This window comes from Aristolochia californica, unplaced genomic scaffold (genome assembly GCF_029961685.1).
Source record: "Aristolochia californica isolate CCGP_79_NKW_82.1479 unplaced genomic scaffold, dmAriCali1.0.hap1 SCAF_9, whole genome shotgun sequence".
NCBI classification, from domain to species: Eukaryota; Viridiplantae; Streptophyta; class Magnoliopsida; order Piperales; family Aristolochiaceae; genus Aristolochia; species Aristolochia californica.
In genome coordinates, this window is record NW_027182290.1 from 38,833,392 (window position 1) to 38,852,466 (window position 19,075).

General features: G+C 38.2%; 1 protein-coding gene across 1 annotated transcript; it reads left to right on the plus strand.

The window, feature by feature from the left end:
- The first annotated feature begins 238 nt into the window (after positions 1 to 238).
- LOC137941017 (protein arginine N-methyltransferase 5-like) lies at positions 239 to 19,040 on the plus strand. Its single transcript, XM_068786220.1, has 23 exons — positions 239 to 765; positions 2,379 to 2,496; positions 6,928 to 7,037; positions 7,566 to 7,655; positions 7,744 to 7,794; positions 7,914 to 8,008; positions 9,282 to 9,357; positions 9,465 to 9,551; positions 11,955 to 12,033; positions 12,362 to 12,453; positions 12,543 to 12,578; positions 12,673 to 12,741; positions 14,759 to 14,827; positions 14,996 to 15,049; positions 15,182 to 15,256; positions 15,363 to 15,455; positions 15,737 to 15,840; positions 16,067 to 16,115; positions 16,199 to 16,285; positions 16,564 to 16,669; positions 18,174 to 18,261; positions 18,373 to 18,466; positions 18,565 to 19,040. Exons 1-23 carry the CDS (start codon positions 631 to 633, stop codon positions 18,646 to 18,648), a joined length of 1,941 nt encoding a protein of 646 aa, XP_068642321.1. The 5' UTR covers positions 239 to 630; the 3' UTR covers positions 18,649 to 19,040.
- The last annotated feature ends 35 nt before the right edge of the window (positions 19,041 to 19,075 follow it).

The following is a 19,075-nucleotide window of genomic DNA, read 5'->3' on the forward strand; positions in this document are numbered from 1 at the left end:
AAGACAAACTCAAATTAAATGGCATATAGGTGTGAAAATAAATGGAAATTAATAATAAAAAAATATTTAAAAACAATAAGATGCGTAACTAAAAATGTATTTCTGGGAAAAGGCACCGACAGCACAACGTGTCTCACGCTGAACCGCTTTTTTTTTTTTTTTTTTTCTCATTCGAAGGAACTAAAACCCTAAACTGAAACGTAGACATTTCTAGTTTAAAAAGCTCCCGATAACTCTTACGTTGGACGAAAAACCCTACCAAAACCCTTCAGTTCAGGCGCTCTTATTGTGCTAGACTACGTTAGGCGCCGACACTTCGAAAAACCTGCCTGTAATAAATCTTCCATTCCAGAATTCCGTCTCCCTCTTTTCAGCAACCGTGCGTCCAAATATTCTTGCTACAGCTATGGCTGAGAGGCGGCACCCAAAGTTCCATTCATTTATTGTTACTGCTTCAAGTAGCAGTTTTTGTGAACACTCACAATGCGGTTGTCTTTGAAAACGGTTTAGGACATTGGGTGATCTCTCGGGGAATCCTTAACCTTGTTGTCGTTTGATTGCTTCTTGGAACTCATTTGGTTTTGTTGTCCGGTAGTACAAGAAATTTTCTGAAAGTTTTTGGTTTCGAAGATGCCTCTTGGACAAAGGTCGGGTGATAAAAGTGACTCTCGTTACTGTGGAGTTGAGACCGATTTTGATAATGACATGCCCCAAGTGTTGGCTTTCAGCCTCTCTGGCGGCTTCGACTTTGTTGTGGCTCCGTTGGTGAGTTGAATCAGTATCATCTACATGTGTTTTCTATCTTTTTTTCTGGAGGCTATCAAAAGTAGATGGCTCCCCTTTAACTGCATTGTTTATTTTAGGGGTCACCACCGGGTTAGTTGCGTTTTGTAAATTGGAGAGTATTTACTTTGATGAAAGTCTAACAATGCTGAGTTTCCTTTTGTCACGGTCGAGTGGTCATTATTTTCTCACTGTCATCCATTTTGAAATATTGCATTTTTTTATGATCTTTTATTCATTCTTCTATTCTATCTGATTTTGGTTATACCTCGGACTGCTTCCACATTCTTTCCAATAAGTCAGTTTGCTCATAAGGGCTTTGACATCTCCCTTTTTTTCTTGCAAGTTAGCATATTTTAAAACATATCTTTATCTGGTGGCCAATTAGCCAATCACTCATTAGCCAATTGGTTGTCACTTTGAGTGAATGGTCAGTAGGTTCACCTATAATACCTGGTGGTTTTATCTTGTAGAGAAAATGTTTTTGCATTTTGTCTAAAATGCAATCACCTACATCCAAATTAACTACTTTTGGGAGAAATTACATTCAAATTAACTATGAAGCTCGAAATTAAATTTTTCTCAAGCTAAGGGTTATAAATGATACCATCATGAATATGTTCATTTCAGCTTGTTATCAGCTTATTCCCAACTCGGCTGGGAACCTGTTCTGGAATTTATTGGGCACATCATAAAGGTTCTTTGTCTCCTTCTAATGCCAGAGAATTGCATGGTTATACTGACCCTCGAGTTATTATTTGGATTTACTCGGTGGCTAATTAGCCAGGCACATCACAGCTTCATGGCTGTTTTTATGTGTATGGTCAGTAGGCTCACCTAAATTAAACTGGATCAGCCACTTTGGAGCAATGTTCTGGTTTCTCCATTTTGGTATTTATCTACATGTCAAGTTATAAATTATGTAGATCTCCTAGGAAAAAGGTTGTTTGCTTTGGGGGTGCAAACATTTGCAAGGTTGAATGTACTTGTTCTAGAAGCTTAAACTCATCTCCGTCATTAATTTTTAGCAAATGGTTATTCACATCATATTGAGGATGGGAAATTTAAAATATATATACAACGAATATTTTTTTCTGTGAAGTTGGGTCAAAGGTCTATCCCAAAATGACTAGTCATCTTAGGAAACCTCTTTCCCAACTAATAGACTCAAACATATTTGTTCTCACTAATCCATGTGGGGTTATTCTTTAACACTCCCCCTCATGTGTACGCCCTTTGGGCACTTACATGTGGATAATTTGGGTGGAAGCCCACATATGAGTACCTGCTCTGATACCATGTGAAGTTGAGTCCAAGGCCCATCCCAAAATGACTAACCATGTTAGGAAACCTCTTTTCCAACTAATAAACTCAACATATTTGTTCTCACTAATCCATGTGGGATTATTCTTTTAACATTTTCATGTGTAAATATCAATTCTCAACCCTTTGGCACAATAAATGGGGGTGTTTTTAGTGTGAGATCATTGGTTGTGTGTGTGCAGAAGGAATCCATGAATTGATTTACCTTTTTAGTAATTCTTGTTCACAGTTTTGTTTATGATGGACTTTTGTTGTTATACTTGATGGTGCAGATTGACCCCAATTATAGGCCTAGCTTGGCCAGGGATGAAGTAGATGGATCTAGTGTCCTCCCAGTTGCAGCATCTGATTTAGTTTTAAGCCCCTCACAGTGGAGTAGTCATGTTGTAGGTATGTGGTTCTTGTAGTAGATAATTCATGGCAATTGAACATCATTGTTGTTATGTTCTATATGTTTTTTTTTTTTAAAATTTTCTAGTATGATACAGTCGTTGAGGTTGCGCTTATGTGGGGCATTCTTGTTCCTGGGGTAAAAAAATGGTGTAAAAGAAAACATGGTGTTGTGGAAATTAACTCCATGTTATTGCCATTCTTTTAGTTTTTGTCATATAGGATGAGTGTTGTGTTTCTGAAGCTTTGCAACTGAAGCTATTAATCAATGACTGATTGAGTGTCAATGATTGTTTATAAAAAAGGTTAACTACTCTCTAATCCCTTGAAAATGCAATGATCATTCCTTTTTTTAGAATGTGCTGATGTTGAAATTTCCCTAGATTCTCCCCTTCTCCTATTTTTATATGGAAAAAGGATGATAAAGCTCTTATTAGAAAAAGTATTTGTTGAAAGGAATTCTTCAAACATCGTTTCCTTTGGGGAGGACCCAATGGTGAAAGGAAATATCACCTTGTGAAATGGTCAGATGTTTGCCAGCCTTTGTTTCTTGGTGGGCTTGGTATCAGAAACATCACTAGCACCAATTCTGCATACTTTTTCAAATGGATTTGGCGCTTCAATACCCATCTTGCGTTGGTTTGGAAAGCCTTGGTCGCTGCCAAAGCTAGCAAGTTGGATGGCTGGTGGCTGGAAGGAGGCCATCGCTATAAGCTATCACCAATTTGGAGGAAAATCTCCCTCCTCCTTCCCAAATTCTTAGATGTTGTTAAGTGCTTCCCTGGAAATGGGCTTCAGACCAAATTCTGGACGGTTTGGTGGTTGGGTGATAAACTGTTGACCAAAACCTTCGACTCCATTTCGAGCCTCTCCAACTTTCCTTCAGCCTCAATCGTTGAAATCTGGCAGAGCCCTGGTAAATGAATTTTTCAACTTTGTAGAGTCCTCATCGATAATGAAGCCTTGGTGGCTTCAAACCTCCTCTTGAGTCTCGCAAATGTCAAAATCGGAAACCATATTCTAGACACTCTTAACTGGACCCCTTGCTGCAAAGGCTCCTTCATTGTTGGTTCTGCCTATAATCACATTCAAGGCCTTAGCACCACTCAGCCTCGCCACCCAACTGCGCTGGCCTGGTATCTCCTTGCCCCCCTTGAGCTAAATTCTTCATTTGGTGCGCTTGCAGAAACAAAGTCCTCATGCGATGCTTTAATTAGACGTAGGATCCATGTCTCTGAGACGACTTGCTTCTTCTGCCAAAGCACTCTGGAATCTGCCACTCACATCTTACTTCACTGCCACTTTGCTCAATGTATCTAGGCCAACCTTCTAAATAGAATCGGCATGCAATTTTGTGTTCCCATTAATCTTCCATCCATGATCCAATCCATCACTAGCTCTCGACTCCCTAAGCTCGGCAAAATGTTAATCTCCAGTTGTGTAGGTCACATTCCCTGGGCACTTTGGAAGGAGAGAAACAAAAGTAAATTCCAGTTCAAATCTTCCACTGTCTCTGTGCTTGTTGAGCACATTGCCGGCCAGGTCTCCACCTGGCTCCTTGTGAAGAAAAAAATCCCTCCACCTTAGCAACTCTAATTTCCAGGGGGAATTGGCCCTTGGTTGCAACTATGGCAGGACCCTCGCGTCCTCCAAACATGTTTGTCTGGTCTCCTCCTCTTGGTCACCTCAAGTTGAACTTTGATGGCGGCGCCTTTGATTGTGTTGGGCCCGCGAGTTTTGGCGGAGTAATTCATGATGACAACAATAACCTCCACTTCTCCTTCACCAGTCCTTTGGGTATATTCTATTCCAACTCCGTAGAACTTGTCAGATTGCTTCAAGGCCTTATCATCAAAGGGGCCGACATTGGGAAGTCTTCCTAGATATTCGTAGCATCTCCTCCTCCCTCAATTGTATTTGGGTGCATGCACCCGATCCGCCAATCACCTTGCGGACTTACATGCTAAACGGGGATCTTCCCTCCAAACCCATATTGTGGAGGGTGGCTCCACCTTCTAGGTTGTATTTTCTCTCTCATTTTCTTTTATAATATTATCACATTCTATTAAAAAAAGATATATGGATAGAGCTCTCTTCCTTAAGTGGTTGTGGAAGTTCAATTCTTCTCCAAAGACAATTTGGAGACCCATGATCGTTGCCAAGCTGGGGTGGACAGAGCCTTGGTGGATTGTTGAGGGACGCCGCCCAAATCTCTAACCCTTCTTCCAACCTTTGGGAATGGAATTTGGTTCTATAGTGGTGATGGAACAAAGCTTTGATTCTGGACTGATTGGTGGAATGACAATGTTCCCTTGTGTGACAGCTATGACGCCTTGAAGAGAACAAACACATGCCAAACTACCATTGTTGCTGAAACTTGTGCCCCAATGCTTGCTGGAACTTTTAGTTCTGATTTGGATTATATGACATTGAGGCTCAGCTGGTCTCCAACCTCTTAGGTGATCTTCAATTGACAATAATCCACGACCACACTCAAAACAAAATCGTTTGGAGGTATGATGACAATGGCATTTTCTCGGTTTCCTCAGCTTACAACTTCATTAATGATTGGACCAAAAACTCTAAATCACATGGAGTTTCTACTTCTTGGCATCTTTCTAGCCCACTAAAAGTCCGATTCTTCCTTTGGTGCCCTCTTCCCAACAAGATTCTAATGGTGGATAATCTAATGAAAAGGAGTAATCTCACCCCTGTGCACTATGTCCTCTTTGCAACGATGTTGAGGAAATCATTCTTCATCTCTTGCTCCATTGCTCCTATACTTGGAGAGTATGGATTAACCTGCTCAGTCAATTTGACCTCCAACTCTGCTTTCCTATGATCTCCTTGGTGCTTGCCAGATGATTCTTGGCACTCACATTCCAAAGTAGGGAAAAAATCATTCTTTTGGCCTGCATGGCGCATATCCCCATGGGGCAGTTGGAATAAGAGAAACAATAGATGTTTCAACTACAAATTCAGAACTGATGACGATGTCTGCAGCTGCATCATTGGACATGTATTCTCATGGCTCCATATGCAAAAGGAGTTTGCTGGTATGAGAGACTCCCCCCTTTGCACATTCCTTCTCTCTTTAATGAATTTCTCATGTTTTTATAAAAAATTACGTAGTCAGGAACGAAGAATTTGCTTGACATCATTTGTTATTTTTTAATGTCTGCTTACGGAATGGTGGAATCCTTGACTAAGGAAGGAGCTTGACTGACATTATTTTGTCGTAGGACATAGTCTGCTTCTTCAGGCTTTTCTTTTTGTTCCCTTTCCCTCTTGGGGTTTTCTTTCCCTCTTGTTATATTTGTTCACTTTTTATTTATTAAAGTCTTGACCATTAAAAGAAAAATGTTACACCTATTTCGTAGTGAACACAAAGAGGAAGTGAAAGTTTTCCTTTTATTCGGAAAAAAAAGGCTTCTGTATGGAGGCTATATTGTCTGTTCACTCAGTGCTATTTATGTATCAATTACTGGGTCTGCTTGTCAAGTGCATATTTTTTACTTGACATCTTAATTTAAGTAAGCTGATGGAAAGAGATGGTAAACTTGTGTAATTTCTTTGATTTTACATTTGCATGTTTTGCAATTTGTCTAGAGTATTACTTCAACTATGCGAGAGTTTACTTTTCCCATCTCCATGGGGGAAAGTAACCGTCGGTTATGAGTATTGGAAGTCTAATCTGCATGTATTGAAGGGAGGTAGCAGGTCCTTGCTGCTATTGCGTTTCTCTCTTTTTTGGAATCTCTGAAATTCTGAATTTGTAGTGGTGCTAGGAAGAAACTGAATATAACTGTCTTAATATTTGACCCACTTTTTTTTGCCATTATTTGGTCAGTTAATATTTCTTACTATGCTGCCTCGTAATCTACTTGTTAAAATTAGCGATGATTTTAATTGTTTTATGTAAAAAAGAGTTTTAATCATCTTAAGAATAGTTCCACATAGATTTGTTATTGGGGAAGATCTTGCGCTTGTTACTTAGGAAAAGACCCCTTAACTTTGGTTACTCATTTCAGGCTAGACGTGGACTCAACTAACACCGTATTAGAGTAGGTACCTATTCATTGGCCCCCAATCATAATTATCCATGTGTAGGAGTCATAAAGAGGGCCCACATGTGTGGAGCTAGTCCCACATGAATCCAGGATTAGAAATATTCTGTGCCTATTACTTTGGAAGAGACCTTTTAACATTGGTTGTCATTTTGGGTTGGATCTGAAGCTGGCTTGAAACAAATTGTTATAGCCACTTTGAACCCATGATTTAATTTGATGAAATAGATGACTAAAGTTTGTCGTGATTGTTATTTAGCAAGTAATTCTTGAATTTAGAATATATACAATTCTTAACAAGTTTTTTTTGCTAAGGCTATGTATTGGTGATTGTCTTTATAATGGAATTTGATCATTTATCCAGGAAAAATTAGCACATGGATTGACTTGGATTCAGAGGATGAAAATGTTCGTACGAATTCTGAAATTGCTCTGAAACAACAAATAGCATGGGCATCTCATCTTTCCTTGCAGGTTGGTTTCTAATCCTTGATGCTGCTAATGATTTTGGTTATACTGAATATTATTTCTTGGACTCCATTGACCTGTTTGGCAAAGAACTTCAAACTATGTTGCATTTTTACAATGCTACTTAGCTTCTGAATGAATTTTCAAGACAAGGCATGTAGGCATGGTCTCTCACTGTCTTTCATTTTCGTGTCATATTATGTGTTTTTCTCGCTTTTTTTGTTTTTTTTTTTTTGAATGATGAATATACACACACACATACACACCTTAACCCTAGGTGGGCTTGAACCCAAGGCCTTACAGTGAAACCCCCCCATGTGACCATTCCGCCAAAGACCCAAGTCACTGTTTCTCTGGCTATTATTCTCTACTGTTTGTGGGAGTAGTCATTCACTTTCCGTGTCTATATTTTGTAACATTTTAGCTTTTCTTCTTGGTCCCCCTCGCACTCTCTACTTGTAGTTCTGCATTGACAAGGAGCAGTTTTGTGAGACGTGCCTGAGCATTTATTTTTTTTTTATATGGCTACGCTAGGCATGTCTTCTTCCTTCTCCTCGAGGAGAATCTTGTGGTAATTATGCAAGATGTGTGAATCAAATTTTGCAAGGTCTAAACAATATGCAGGTGAGTTATTGTGCTTCTTATTAAAATGGATTGCTTACGTGTTTTCTGGTTTTCACTTCTTATGCTTATCATTTACTTGATGTAAAAGTTGTGGCTTAGGATCCCATTGGAGAAGTCGGAACTTATGGATGATGATTCTGTAAGTGAGATTGTCAATTTTTTAGAAAGTCTACCATTCTTTGCCTGTATTTACTGTATTCTGAGGACACCAACATAAAACTGGCTTGCCCATTTCAATCTATATTCCTGATCCTATAGGGTGGAGGGCATACAATTGATACATGGGAATGGTGGAATTCATTTCGTCTGCTCTGTGAACATTCCAGTCAGTTAGCAGTGGCCCTTGATGTATTGTGAGCACTATAACGCTTTGGATGTTTCTATTCATTTTATTGCTTTTGGGATAATTTTGTAACGAGTGGTCATCTTGAATTATTTGGATTGAGACTAATTATTGTTAATTTAGGGTACATCAAATTACCGCATCATCTGGTAAATATTTATCCATATGGTCACCTAAACACGAACATGAAAACAATTCTTCTTTAGACATGAAAAATGTGGTAGATTGGGATAATGTTAGGGGTTCAAGTCTCATAGTGGTTCTGGGGTGTATTGGCTTGTGTATGCAATCAATGTAAAAAAAAAAAGAACTTGTAAAATCTGTAAAGACCAATAAAGAAGAGATTAGATGACAAATGGAGAGACGAAGATGACTAGAGTTTGTACTGCACTGCCAGTCAACCCTACTTTCTTGTTTGATCAGCACTTGACTTCAGTTGTATTAAAAGAACAGGAATACTTCTTAGTTTAAACCAGTGTTATAAAAGCTGGACTGGACCGACTGGTTGTACTGAACTCAACTGGATCTATGCCCCTGTTTGGGTCATGTAACCACAAAGCCCAGAGAAAGAAAAAATCGGCCTACCCGGGCTTAGTTTGGAAAAAGAAAAGTTTGGTGAACCTGACCTGAGTTTCCTAGAGTTTGAGCTTGGCTCGGCTCGTTGCCACACATACTCATTTGTGCACCAGTGGGGCAGCAGGTAGAGCCTTGCCACTCACCAGCAGGGAGAAGCACCACTGCCCTCACCTCTGCCATATGGAAGTTCTGCACGGGCGGGGGTGAGCTGTGGTCCTTCCCCCACTAGCAGTAGAAGGGGAGATGGCCAGCGCTCCACCCATACCGATTTTTTTAAAATATTTTATATTTATTAAAAACATGTGACATCATTATGGAATTATCTGGTTCAACTGGTGGTTAAAACTGGTTGAACCATACTCAGTCATCTCAGTAGGTCAATGACTGTGTCGGTTTTTATAACTTTAGTTTAAACTAAATAAACTCTGCCTTCAGTAAAGAGATAAAACTACTCTTTTTATCAACCTATTAACTTCTACCGTACCATAATCTTTCTTCGCTCTAGGGCTGATCCAAAGACATGGGGAGGTGACTTTGCTCTATATTCTACCGTACCCATAATCTATCTTCTGCTCTGACTATACATGGGGAACGATAAAATTATAGTCGGGAGAATAGTGATGACCTATTGAGTGCAACTTTTTTTATTATGCTTAAGAAATTATTATGGTCAATGTTGAGACTGATGGCAATTACTCATTTGTCAGGAGTTCTTTGCCATCTCTGACTTCACTTGGTCGTTGGTTTGGGGAGCCGGTCAGGGCAGCCATCATCCACACTGATGTTAGTGTTTGGAGAGTTACATGCTTCTGTTTTAAAGTGATTTTGATTGAGATTCAAAATGCAGAAAACATTTAATGTTTTTTATGGGTTGAATACTGACGTTACAGTCCTTCCTAACAAATGCAAGAGGGTATCCTTGTTTATCTAAACGACATCAAAAGTTAATGACAGGCTTTTTCAATCATTCTGTGCAGGTATGTTCGATCTGCTTCTTCTGATATTTTATATAGTAATTTTTAATTTGAAGTTCTCTTTTGTTGCTTGTAAATAGTCTTAAATGGCGGTATAAAATCAGTAGTCCTTTTTTTATTTAGCTATTTATGATACTTCTAGATAACCCTTAAAATGTGAAGGAAAAGGTCCTGAAAGTTCATAGGTGCAATTGGAGAAAGGCTTGATTAGAATGATAAGGGTCTTTGACTCAGCTCAGCAAAGATGTCGTGTGCCCTTATTTGATGGGTATAAGGAATTTCATTAAAAGAGGAAGGATATAAGGAAGTGGAACAGGCTGCTAAGCTACACATGAAATGATAGGAAACAAGCTAATGAACATCAAAAGGAAATGAATCTGCCACTAAAGCATCATAAAAATCAATTGCATACTCGCTGAGAAATCAGCCATAATCTTAGTGCTACTCACATGATGAATCCACTGAATGTCAAGATGTTGAATATGCTGAAAGATCTCATCATGTAAGAGCCTGAAATGGGGGGGACCAGGAAATTATCACTGTCGAATCACCTTCAATAATGAGGAACCAAAATTTTCTAAGAGAAAATCCGCACAACCAAAGAAGGTCACGGAGCTCAGCCTCAGTCGAATTACAACTACCCAAAGGCATAGAGTACACACAGAGAACAAGTCCATAACAATTCCTAACCACACCTCTGCTTCCAGTGGGACCTGGGTCACCGCTTGAAATCCCATCAAAGTTAAGCTTTTAGTCTACCTTTAAGAGGGGGAGATCTAGGCACATTTGTAGGGATCTGGGAGTTAAGAGGAAGCAGCTGTTTTATGCAAATGCAATTTGAGAAACAGAGCTTGAAAGACATTGAAGGCCTGAAATCTTACTAACCCAAAAATGTGTATAACGAATAATCCTCTATCACCCCTCCTAAAGAATGCCGTTGACTATTAAAAATCCTATTATTCCTGTCCTTCCAAATAGTGCGAACAGTAACTGCAAAATAAGCTTTCCATAAATCTGACCACAAGCAAAGGATCTTTGTAAAAACTGAAGCATATGGTTAATGTGGACACTGGACACCCCAAGTATGACCCAAAGAGTTTTTCAAATATTCTAAAAGACCAACCTTGATGAGGACTGATTTTACCGAATTAACTTTCTGCCATGCGATATTAATTCATCAATGGACAAGAGAACTTTAATTATGAGAACTTGATCAACACTGCCCTTGCAGAAGCATAAATTGTCACCAGCAGTTTTTTTTTTTTTTTGAAATATTGCTGACTATATTAAAGAGCTACAAAGAGCTGAATTACATATTTGGGGGACTATCACAAACAAATTGTCACCAGCAAATTGACTGGGAGGAGAAGCAAAATGACAAATGTGTTGGGAAATGGACATAACCAACCATGAGATTGGGCAGCTTGAAATCCATCTAACTCCATTTTGCTCATTACCTGATCAAGCAAAATCCATCTAACTCTATCAAAAGCCTTTTCTTTGTCTAGCTTTAGAAGCACCCATGACCACCGGACCGATGAAAAGATTGCAAAAGTTCATGGGCCATGAAACCGAATCCAAAACTGACGACCTTTAACAAAAGCACTCTAACTAAAACTAATGATAGAATGGTGACCTTCCTAAGCTTGTTTGCAAGAACCCGAGCAACTAATTTATAAGCACTAGGTAAGAGACTTATTGGTCGGAAATCTTTAGGGTGTTCTACATCTGATTTTTTGGGGATAAGTGCAATGAGGGAAGCCCCCATTGCTTTAGCTCTCATCCCATGGGAAAAAATTCATCATAAAGAAATAAAATGTCATTTTTCAAAAAAGGCCAACATTTTTTTTTGTAAAAATAAGAACCAAAACCAGCAAGCCCTGGAGCCTTATCACTTGGCATTGACAAGACAGCTGCTTCCACTTCTTCCTTTGTGAATGGAAGCTCAAGTTCACTTGCCTCTGCGGACAAGACAGAATGAAACGTGAGGATGGAGGGAAGCGATCTGTCTGGCATGTCATCTGTATATAACACTGCAAAATAATTAACCAAAGAGTTAGCTATAAGACTATGATCTGAGGACAACTCCATTAACCCTGAGGCAAAGGAATTTTTCCTCCTATGAGCAGAAGCAATGGAGTGACAAAACTTGGTGTTATCATTCCCCACATGCAGCCACTTAGGACTTGGTGTTAACTTGCTTAATTTTTATGACCAAATCATGTTGTTAGGGTAGATTTTTTGCTTCTTTGGTGGTGACTGCATTTTAGATGGCTTCCAGTTAAAGTTAGTAGTTTTCTGCCCAAAGTTTGACAGATATTTGTCTAATTCCTCATTGCAGATAATCTTTCTGAAGCTTATAGAGCATCTTACTGACTCTGTAAATGATATCCTTTTCTTTGGCAGATTGTTATTTCTGGAAAGTTGGTGCACAAGGACTCTCTAGGAAGCACATTCACAAAGCATGATGATAATTCAAATGAAGGTACAAAAAACCAATCTGTTATTTGCTTTATGCATGTCTGAGGTAATTGGGCAACTGGAGATATAGAGTTCATCATTGTGTAAGCTTGAAATAGTTTATACTCTGTCTCATATGATTATGTGATTAATATTCCCTTCTGGATTTGCTTGTGTCTGTACCCAGTGAATGTGGTTTTTTTCAGATTCCCAAATCATTATGGGCCTTATTAAATTGAAATTTCTTTTGATGGTACAAACTGGATGCTTGCTTCTGAGCTTCTTCTTTCCATAATCTGTATTACAATGCCACCTGATGCATGGCTTACTCTTTTTTTGGTCTTTGTAAATAGTTATGCCTAGACATCCATTAAGGTGCTACTTGGACTATGTTGCTTTTCTCTATCAGAAAATGGATTCACTTCCTGAGCAAGAGCGTTTTGAGGTATTCTTCTTTTATTTCAAATTGATGAGCAAGTAATTCATGATTGTATTGTTATGTTGTTTACACCTGATTTTCAACTCTTATGCCAGCTTGGATACAGGGACTTCCTACAATCTCCCTTGCAGGTAAACCCAATACTTTGAGCTTGTGGCCTTTAAATTTATTAATTTCTGTTTAGATTTGACCACCTATGCAATAACATGTCTCATTCAACTACAGCCTCTCATGGATAATCTGGAGGCTCAAACTTATGAGACGTTCGAAAAAGATACAGTGAAATATAGCCAGGTAAATAATTATATTGGTTCCTGGAATGGTCCTGTCCTCCTAGGGGTATTAGATGTTAATTTCTGCACCGGTATGCAATGAAATCTTCATGAAGATTTCTCTTAGTGAAATCTTTCATGCCGTTTGCTAAAAATAAACTTTCCAGATGACTATGTGATGAAATTAGTACTTGCAAGATTTGTTCTATTCAGTGATGGAATAATGGCATTTGCTAAAAAAGAACTTTCTGAATGACAATGTGATGAAATTAGTACTTGCAAGATTTGTTCTATTCAATGCTGGAATAAGTTTTACTGCACGGTTCAAACTTGAAGGCATTTCTAGTGAAAATGAGATATTGACCATGTTGAAGAAGTTTGAGTGGTATTTTATGTAATAATGAGAGTGAGTGGCATAAGCTGTAGTTAGTTGTTAGTTTAAGTGTTTTTTTTATTCTTATGTATTAGGTCCACCTATATAAATAAGAAAGAGGGGGAGAAGCTCATTAATGAGTTTTCTCCTAACCCTAAGCATATCTCCTCAAACTCGTGCCCTTACTCTCTCCTTCTCTTCTTCTCTTCTATCTTTTTTTCTTCTTTTTCTTCTCAAGCCAAGTTATCTCTGGATTAAACCCTAGAATTCAACAAGCCCATTTTTTTGTTAATAACAACTGCCACATTGGTGTTACTGCAAGGGTCAAACTTGAAGGCATTTATAGTGAAACTGAGGTTTTGACCCATTTTTTGTTGATAACAACTGCCACATTGGTGATGGATTGCTGCCTGACAAGTTGAGCAAATGCTCATAAGAGAAATTGGCCAATAAAAAAGCAGAAACAATAAAAGAGTGAAAGAGACCTGGATGGAAGGGATTTGTTTATTCTTTTTTCAGTTATATGGTTTCTTTTGGGTTGTAACTAGATTTGGTTTACTGTTTCAAATCAGCAAAAGGACCAATGGATGTATAAATCCTCAGAACTGACTTAGTTCCAATGCAACTCAACCAGATGATTATAGAGTTGGCTTAGTTTCACAAATTATATGTATAATTACTTTATATATATATATATATATATATATATATTGATGAAAAATGTAAACTTATTAAGACAAGCAAACGAAAAGAAGATACAACCTAAGAGAGGGGGAGTCCCAACACATCAAGGTTTTTGAGGGATGTGCCTCGTCTAGCTTTAGAATCTGCAAGGTGGTTGGCTTATCTGGGCACATGCGCCTAAGTATAGTTAAGGGAAGAGGCAATAGTACATATATCAAAGAAATCATCCCAGTGCCTCCACGGGGGAGTTTTGGATTTAGCACCCCGGTCATTGATCACCTTGGAGTCCCCCTCGATGTTGAGGGGACTAAAGAAACGATCACGGAAAATGGTCAACCCGTCTCCTTTGATATGCCAAAGGGGCCAACAAACGAGTGGAGGTTGCCATCACCAGAATGAATAACCCCACCATAATCCTCAGGACCTGGGCATCCAAAGATCCTGTACATCATCATCATCATCATTATTATTATTATTATTTTCTGATTGTCCCTTTTTCATTAAAAAAATGTTACTTTCTTATTGCAGCAAAGATCCTGTACATCCTTTCAAGCATGATTACAGTCGTTGTGTCTGTAGAACCCACTCACAGCCTTTACGTAATTAATTTCTCTCATAGTGGTTGTCAGAGTGGGAACCCTGTATATATGCTAATTATCCCCGTGGTCAGGTTCTTTTTGCCTCTAAACTTGTTTTACATAATTAGTTATATGAAAAGGGGTTAAAGTATGAACCTGATGCTATTTCTCTATTTAACATATTTCTGCTTTGCACTTACTGGATATTAATGTAGTTCTTGATATATAACTTGCTTATTTTGTATTGCTCTATATATTGTACACAGGAAGATGGTCTTTCCATTTTTATGGAAAAAGGACATACTGGCATTTATTTCTTCCGTCAAAGATTTCTGATGCTACTATTCTGAGCTGTCTCCATTTTTCAAAACTTTGTTTTCCAACATTTTCCTCAACTTTTGCAGTATCAAAGGGCAGTACACAAGGCTTTGCTTGATAGAGTACCTGATGAGAAGGCATCAACAGTAACAACTGTGAGTGAAAATGTTGGAGTTTTTAATCATTGTTGCAGATAGATTAATTAGTGTTTTTAAATTTTTCCTTCATAGTTTTGATCTGAAGCATGATCTAGGTCCTTACCGAAAGAGTTCTTGCAATAACTTAATACCAATATAAATTGACCTCGCTTTGTGTATTTAAAGGTCCTGATGGTTGTGGGAGCTGGGCGGGGGCCTCTTGTAAGGGCTTCATTACAGGTTCATTCGCTCACCCTGCAAATATTCAGCTTATGTGCTTTACTATGAGAATACTAAGAACAAGTTCGTGTAAAAGTTTTTTTTTTGTATTTCTTCAAATTTAAATTGCAAACATTATATAAAATAATGCAGGCAGCAGAAGAAACGGGTAGAAAACTGAAAGTTTATGCGGTGGAGAAAAATCCAAATGCAGTTGTGACACTCCATGTACAGTATCAAAACCTATCACATTCAATGGACTCTTTTAAACAATTTTGGTTGAACTTATCCATATTTTGTGTGTAACAAGGTCCTAATGGAATTTTTTAAACAGAGCCTGATTAAACTAGAAGGATGGGAGAAGATGGTTACCATAGTTTCAAGTGATATGCGTTGCTGGAATGCTCCTGAGAAGGCTGACATTCTGGTAAGTGAATTCTTGAAGTATTCTTTCTTATGATTAATTACAAATAATTAGTGTCTTGTAAAGCATAGAGAAATAGTTAGCTCTGACATTGAGAACAATTTTCATTCTGGAAGATGTAAGAATAAGACTGTCTTCTTTATTTGATATGCACTGTTATGTAATGCAGTAGGTGCATGAAACTTGCTGCTTCTGCAGGAGATCATTGTTGTTCTTTCTGGATGCAATTTCCATTGCTTTATTTCTATCCTCTTTCAGCTAAAATGGTGCTGATCTTACGTCAGGTGAGTGAGCTGCTGGGATCTTTTGGTGATAATGAGCTTTCTCCTGAGTGCCTTGATGGAGCGCAGAGATTCTTGAAATATGACGGGATTTCTATTCCATCATCGTATGTTTCTGCACTGGCGTACTCTGGATTACCTCTCTATTTACAGCCTGGGTCTTAATGTTTATAAAACCTGGTCTGGCCTCCGGGTCCTATTTAAGCCTGCTGATGTAACCTGCCCAGCTTAAACAATAATTTTCTTTTTTTCCTTTTCATCTATGCCTGATTATTTCAAATATTATTAGGACCTATCTTTGACTAAATTCTTACTCATTGTTTGCTTTCGCAGTTATACAAGCTTTCTTCAACCAATAACCGCATCAAAGTTATACAATGATGTAAGCTTTAATTTTGTGTCCTAGAGTATGCTGTTCCAGCTTTCTTGCTAAGATGTGTCTGAATCGTGAACCAATTGCAACAGGTAAAGGTGCATAGAGATGTTGCACACTTTGAAACTGCTTATGTTGTCAAACTTCATAGTGTGGCAAGGCTTGCCCCTACACAACCTGTGAGTTTTTGTTATTAATTTAAAAAAAAAAAATCACTACACAACCTGTGAGTTTCTGTTATTAATTTAAAAAAAAATCACTTTTAATTTTTTTTTCCTTGTCTCATAATTTGAAGAATATGGTTATAGGGACTGACAATATGATTTTAGTTATAATCATCACAGTCTGAGTGTAGTAATTTTTACTTGCTGGAATTTGCTTTTTGTCTGATGTTAACTCGTTGTTGCAGGGAGCATGTATCCATTATCTAAATTCTCTTTTGTGATTCTATGCCTAGGTTTTCACGTTTGAACATCCGGACTACTCAGTAAAGAAATCTAATCAGCGGTACAAGAGATTGCAGTTTGAAATACCTTCTGATACAGGATCGGCCATTGTGCATGGTAAAGATGCAAAACTATTTAAACCACTTTCTTTTTCATCTTGTCTTAGCCAGTTGAAGTGCATGTGAAGGCCTGATCGGATCTTAGAAACCTTAAACCAGCGATTTTAAAGACCATAGGCAGCCAGAATGAGGATTGGTGCGACTGAGCGATTTGTTTTACCCAATTGGTCATTGAGTTTTTAACGTTGAATCATTAAACAATGGTATTTTCAATTTTTAGAATTATTAGAATGAGAGCATTGTGACTGTGGTTACATGTGAAAGCCTGATCGGATCTTAGAAACCTAAAACCAGCGATTTGAAAGACCATAGGCAGCCAGATATGATGATTGGTGCAACTGAGCAATTTGTTTTACCCAATTGGTCTTTGAATAATCAAAGAATGGTATTTTCAATTTTTAGAATGATTAGAATCGGAGCATTGTGGTTCAACTTGGTGAACTGTTTTCAACCATGGCCATCCATCCATCCATCCATCCAGGTTGATGGGTGGGTGTATTGGCAATACATCTCGGGTTTTGGAGGGTGAATATATTGTCTTGCTTTTTTATTGTTTCAATAGTTTTTTAGTCTGAGACAGGACAATTTGGTCCTGTACACATTATATATTGGCCAATATGTATTGCATTTTAGGGGTCCCGATATGTCTTGCAATACCGAGATGCCTGCCTCTGGGAGGTTGATCATGGTGGCTTTGTTTTGAAAATGTTCATCTTTTATGTGTCTTTTTAAATTATTTTTCAGTGATTGTTGGCTGCTACGTTTTTAAGAATTTTGTGAATCTGCTTCTGACTAAACTGTCGATTATATCATCTTTTTTAAACTTCTGACGATTCAGATGGCATTTAACTTGAATCCTTTAGCAGTGTGTTTGGTTCTGATCTTGTTTTGGGGAAAATTATCTGCTGGGATCTTGTCTTGCTTGGGTAGCAGACTCAAAAGTGTTGGTTTCCGTTAATGGTTCATAGAGACATTTGATTTTGTTGTCCCACTAGAGTAGGGAGATTGATCTCCGTTGGCTTTAGCAGGTCATACTGCAAAAAGTATGATTTATGCTTTTGTTTGTTTGGTGATACTGTTTTAGTTTCAGGCCTTGCATTAAGGTTTTCTCAAAATTTCATTGAACTCTAGTTCCCATAATTGCTAAAAGAAAAAGCAATTTCCATTTTTTAGTATTAGAAATATAATAGTACAGTAAATGGTATGGTCTTAAGCATCTCTGCAATAGGTAACTTTGTTGGTTTACAAAATTAGAGACTGTTTGTTGTAAAGGATGATCAAATTAACGAATGAATTACTTTTGAAGTTTCTTCAACCAGTGTGATAAATGGATTTGAGATTACTGGGGATAATCACCTTTGGTTTGCAGTATTTTTAATGAATTTTATTGGACAAAATCTTGCTTGGATTATCAAAATGCTGGCTGAAGAAGTTAATGCAGTTTGTTTACTCTGATACTACCAGATGATAATGGTGGTGGCTCTGTTTATTGATTTTTGCAGGATTTGCTGGGTACTTTGATGCAACGCTATATAAAGACGTTCATCTTGGGATCGAACCAGCAACTGCAACTCCAAACATGTTCAGTTGGTATGTTGAAAAAAAAGAAGGCCGACACCGCAGTCATTGGAGCATATTTTGTTTAGAATTTTCTAGTAAAGTGGCTAGTCTTAACTATGTTATTATGTGTCTTCTGATTAGGTTTGCCATCTTTTTCCCACTTCGAACACCTATATGTGTGCCTCCTGGGTCCCCTCTGGACGTTCATTTCTGGAGATGCTGCGGTTCCAGCAAGGTAATTCTCAACATTTTTGCTTCATCATACTCTCTCTCTCTCTCTCTCTCTCTCTCTCTCTCTCACTCACTCACTCACATGAATCTCCTCAACTGTAGGTTTGGTATGAATGGTGTGTCACTTCCCCACATTCATTGCCTATTCACAACAGTAATGGCCGTTCGTATTGGGTTGGTCTGTAGCTTCAACAATCCCTATTGTCTGCTTTCAGCAAGGAGAGACAGGGTGAAACCAGTCCATATCTCAACCCCTGTTTAGTATATGAAGAGCCACCGAAGTGGAAGGGTGACTGACTCGGCCCCATTCCAACGCTTTGAAAGTGTTGTCTTAGTGTAAAATGCTGACAATAGCGGCGAGGCATTTCATTATGGCAAAGTGGGTTTAAGCGTTGGCAGAAATTAGAGGTGTTGAGGGAATTCAACTTGCAAAGGAGAATACTTACTACCCTTGTGAGCTATAACTGATATTCTACCAATTGAAATATAAATTTTTCTCCAAAGTCTTTTGAAATGTGTGTTAAGGTTCTCTTTAGCAATCGATCAAACAAAGAAATTACAACCAAATTACATAATTGTCTGGGTTTTTTAATTTTTTTTATTTTCTGTAACT

Excerpts from the sequence above, each read along its gene's own strand:
- LOC137941017 (XM_068786220.1), top strand. The coding sequence starts at position 631 with ATGCCTCTTGGACAAAGGTCGGGTGATAAAAGTGACTCTCGTTACTGT. Across the intron at positions 766-2,378 it reads ACTTTGTTGTGGCTCCGTTG|ATTGACCCCAATTATAGGCC; the intron begins GTGAGTTGAATC and ends TTGATGGTGCAG. Across the intron at positions 12,579-12,672 it reads TCCTACAATCTCCCTTGCAG|CCTCTCATGGATAATCTGGA; the intron begins GTAAACCCAATA and ends ATTCAACTACAG.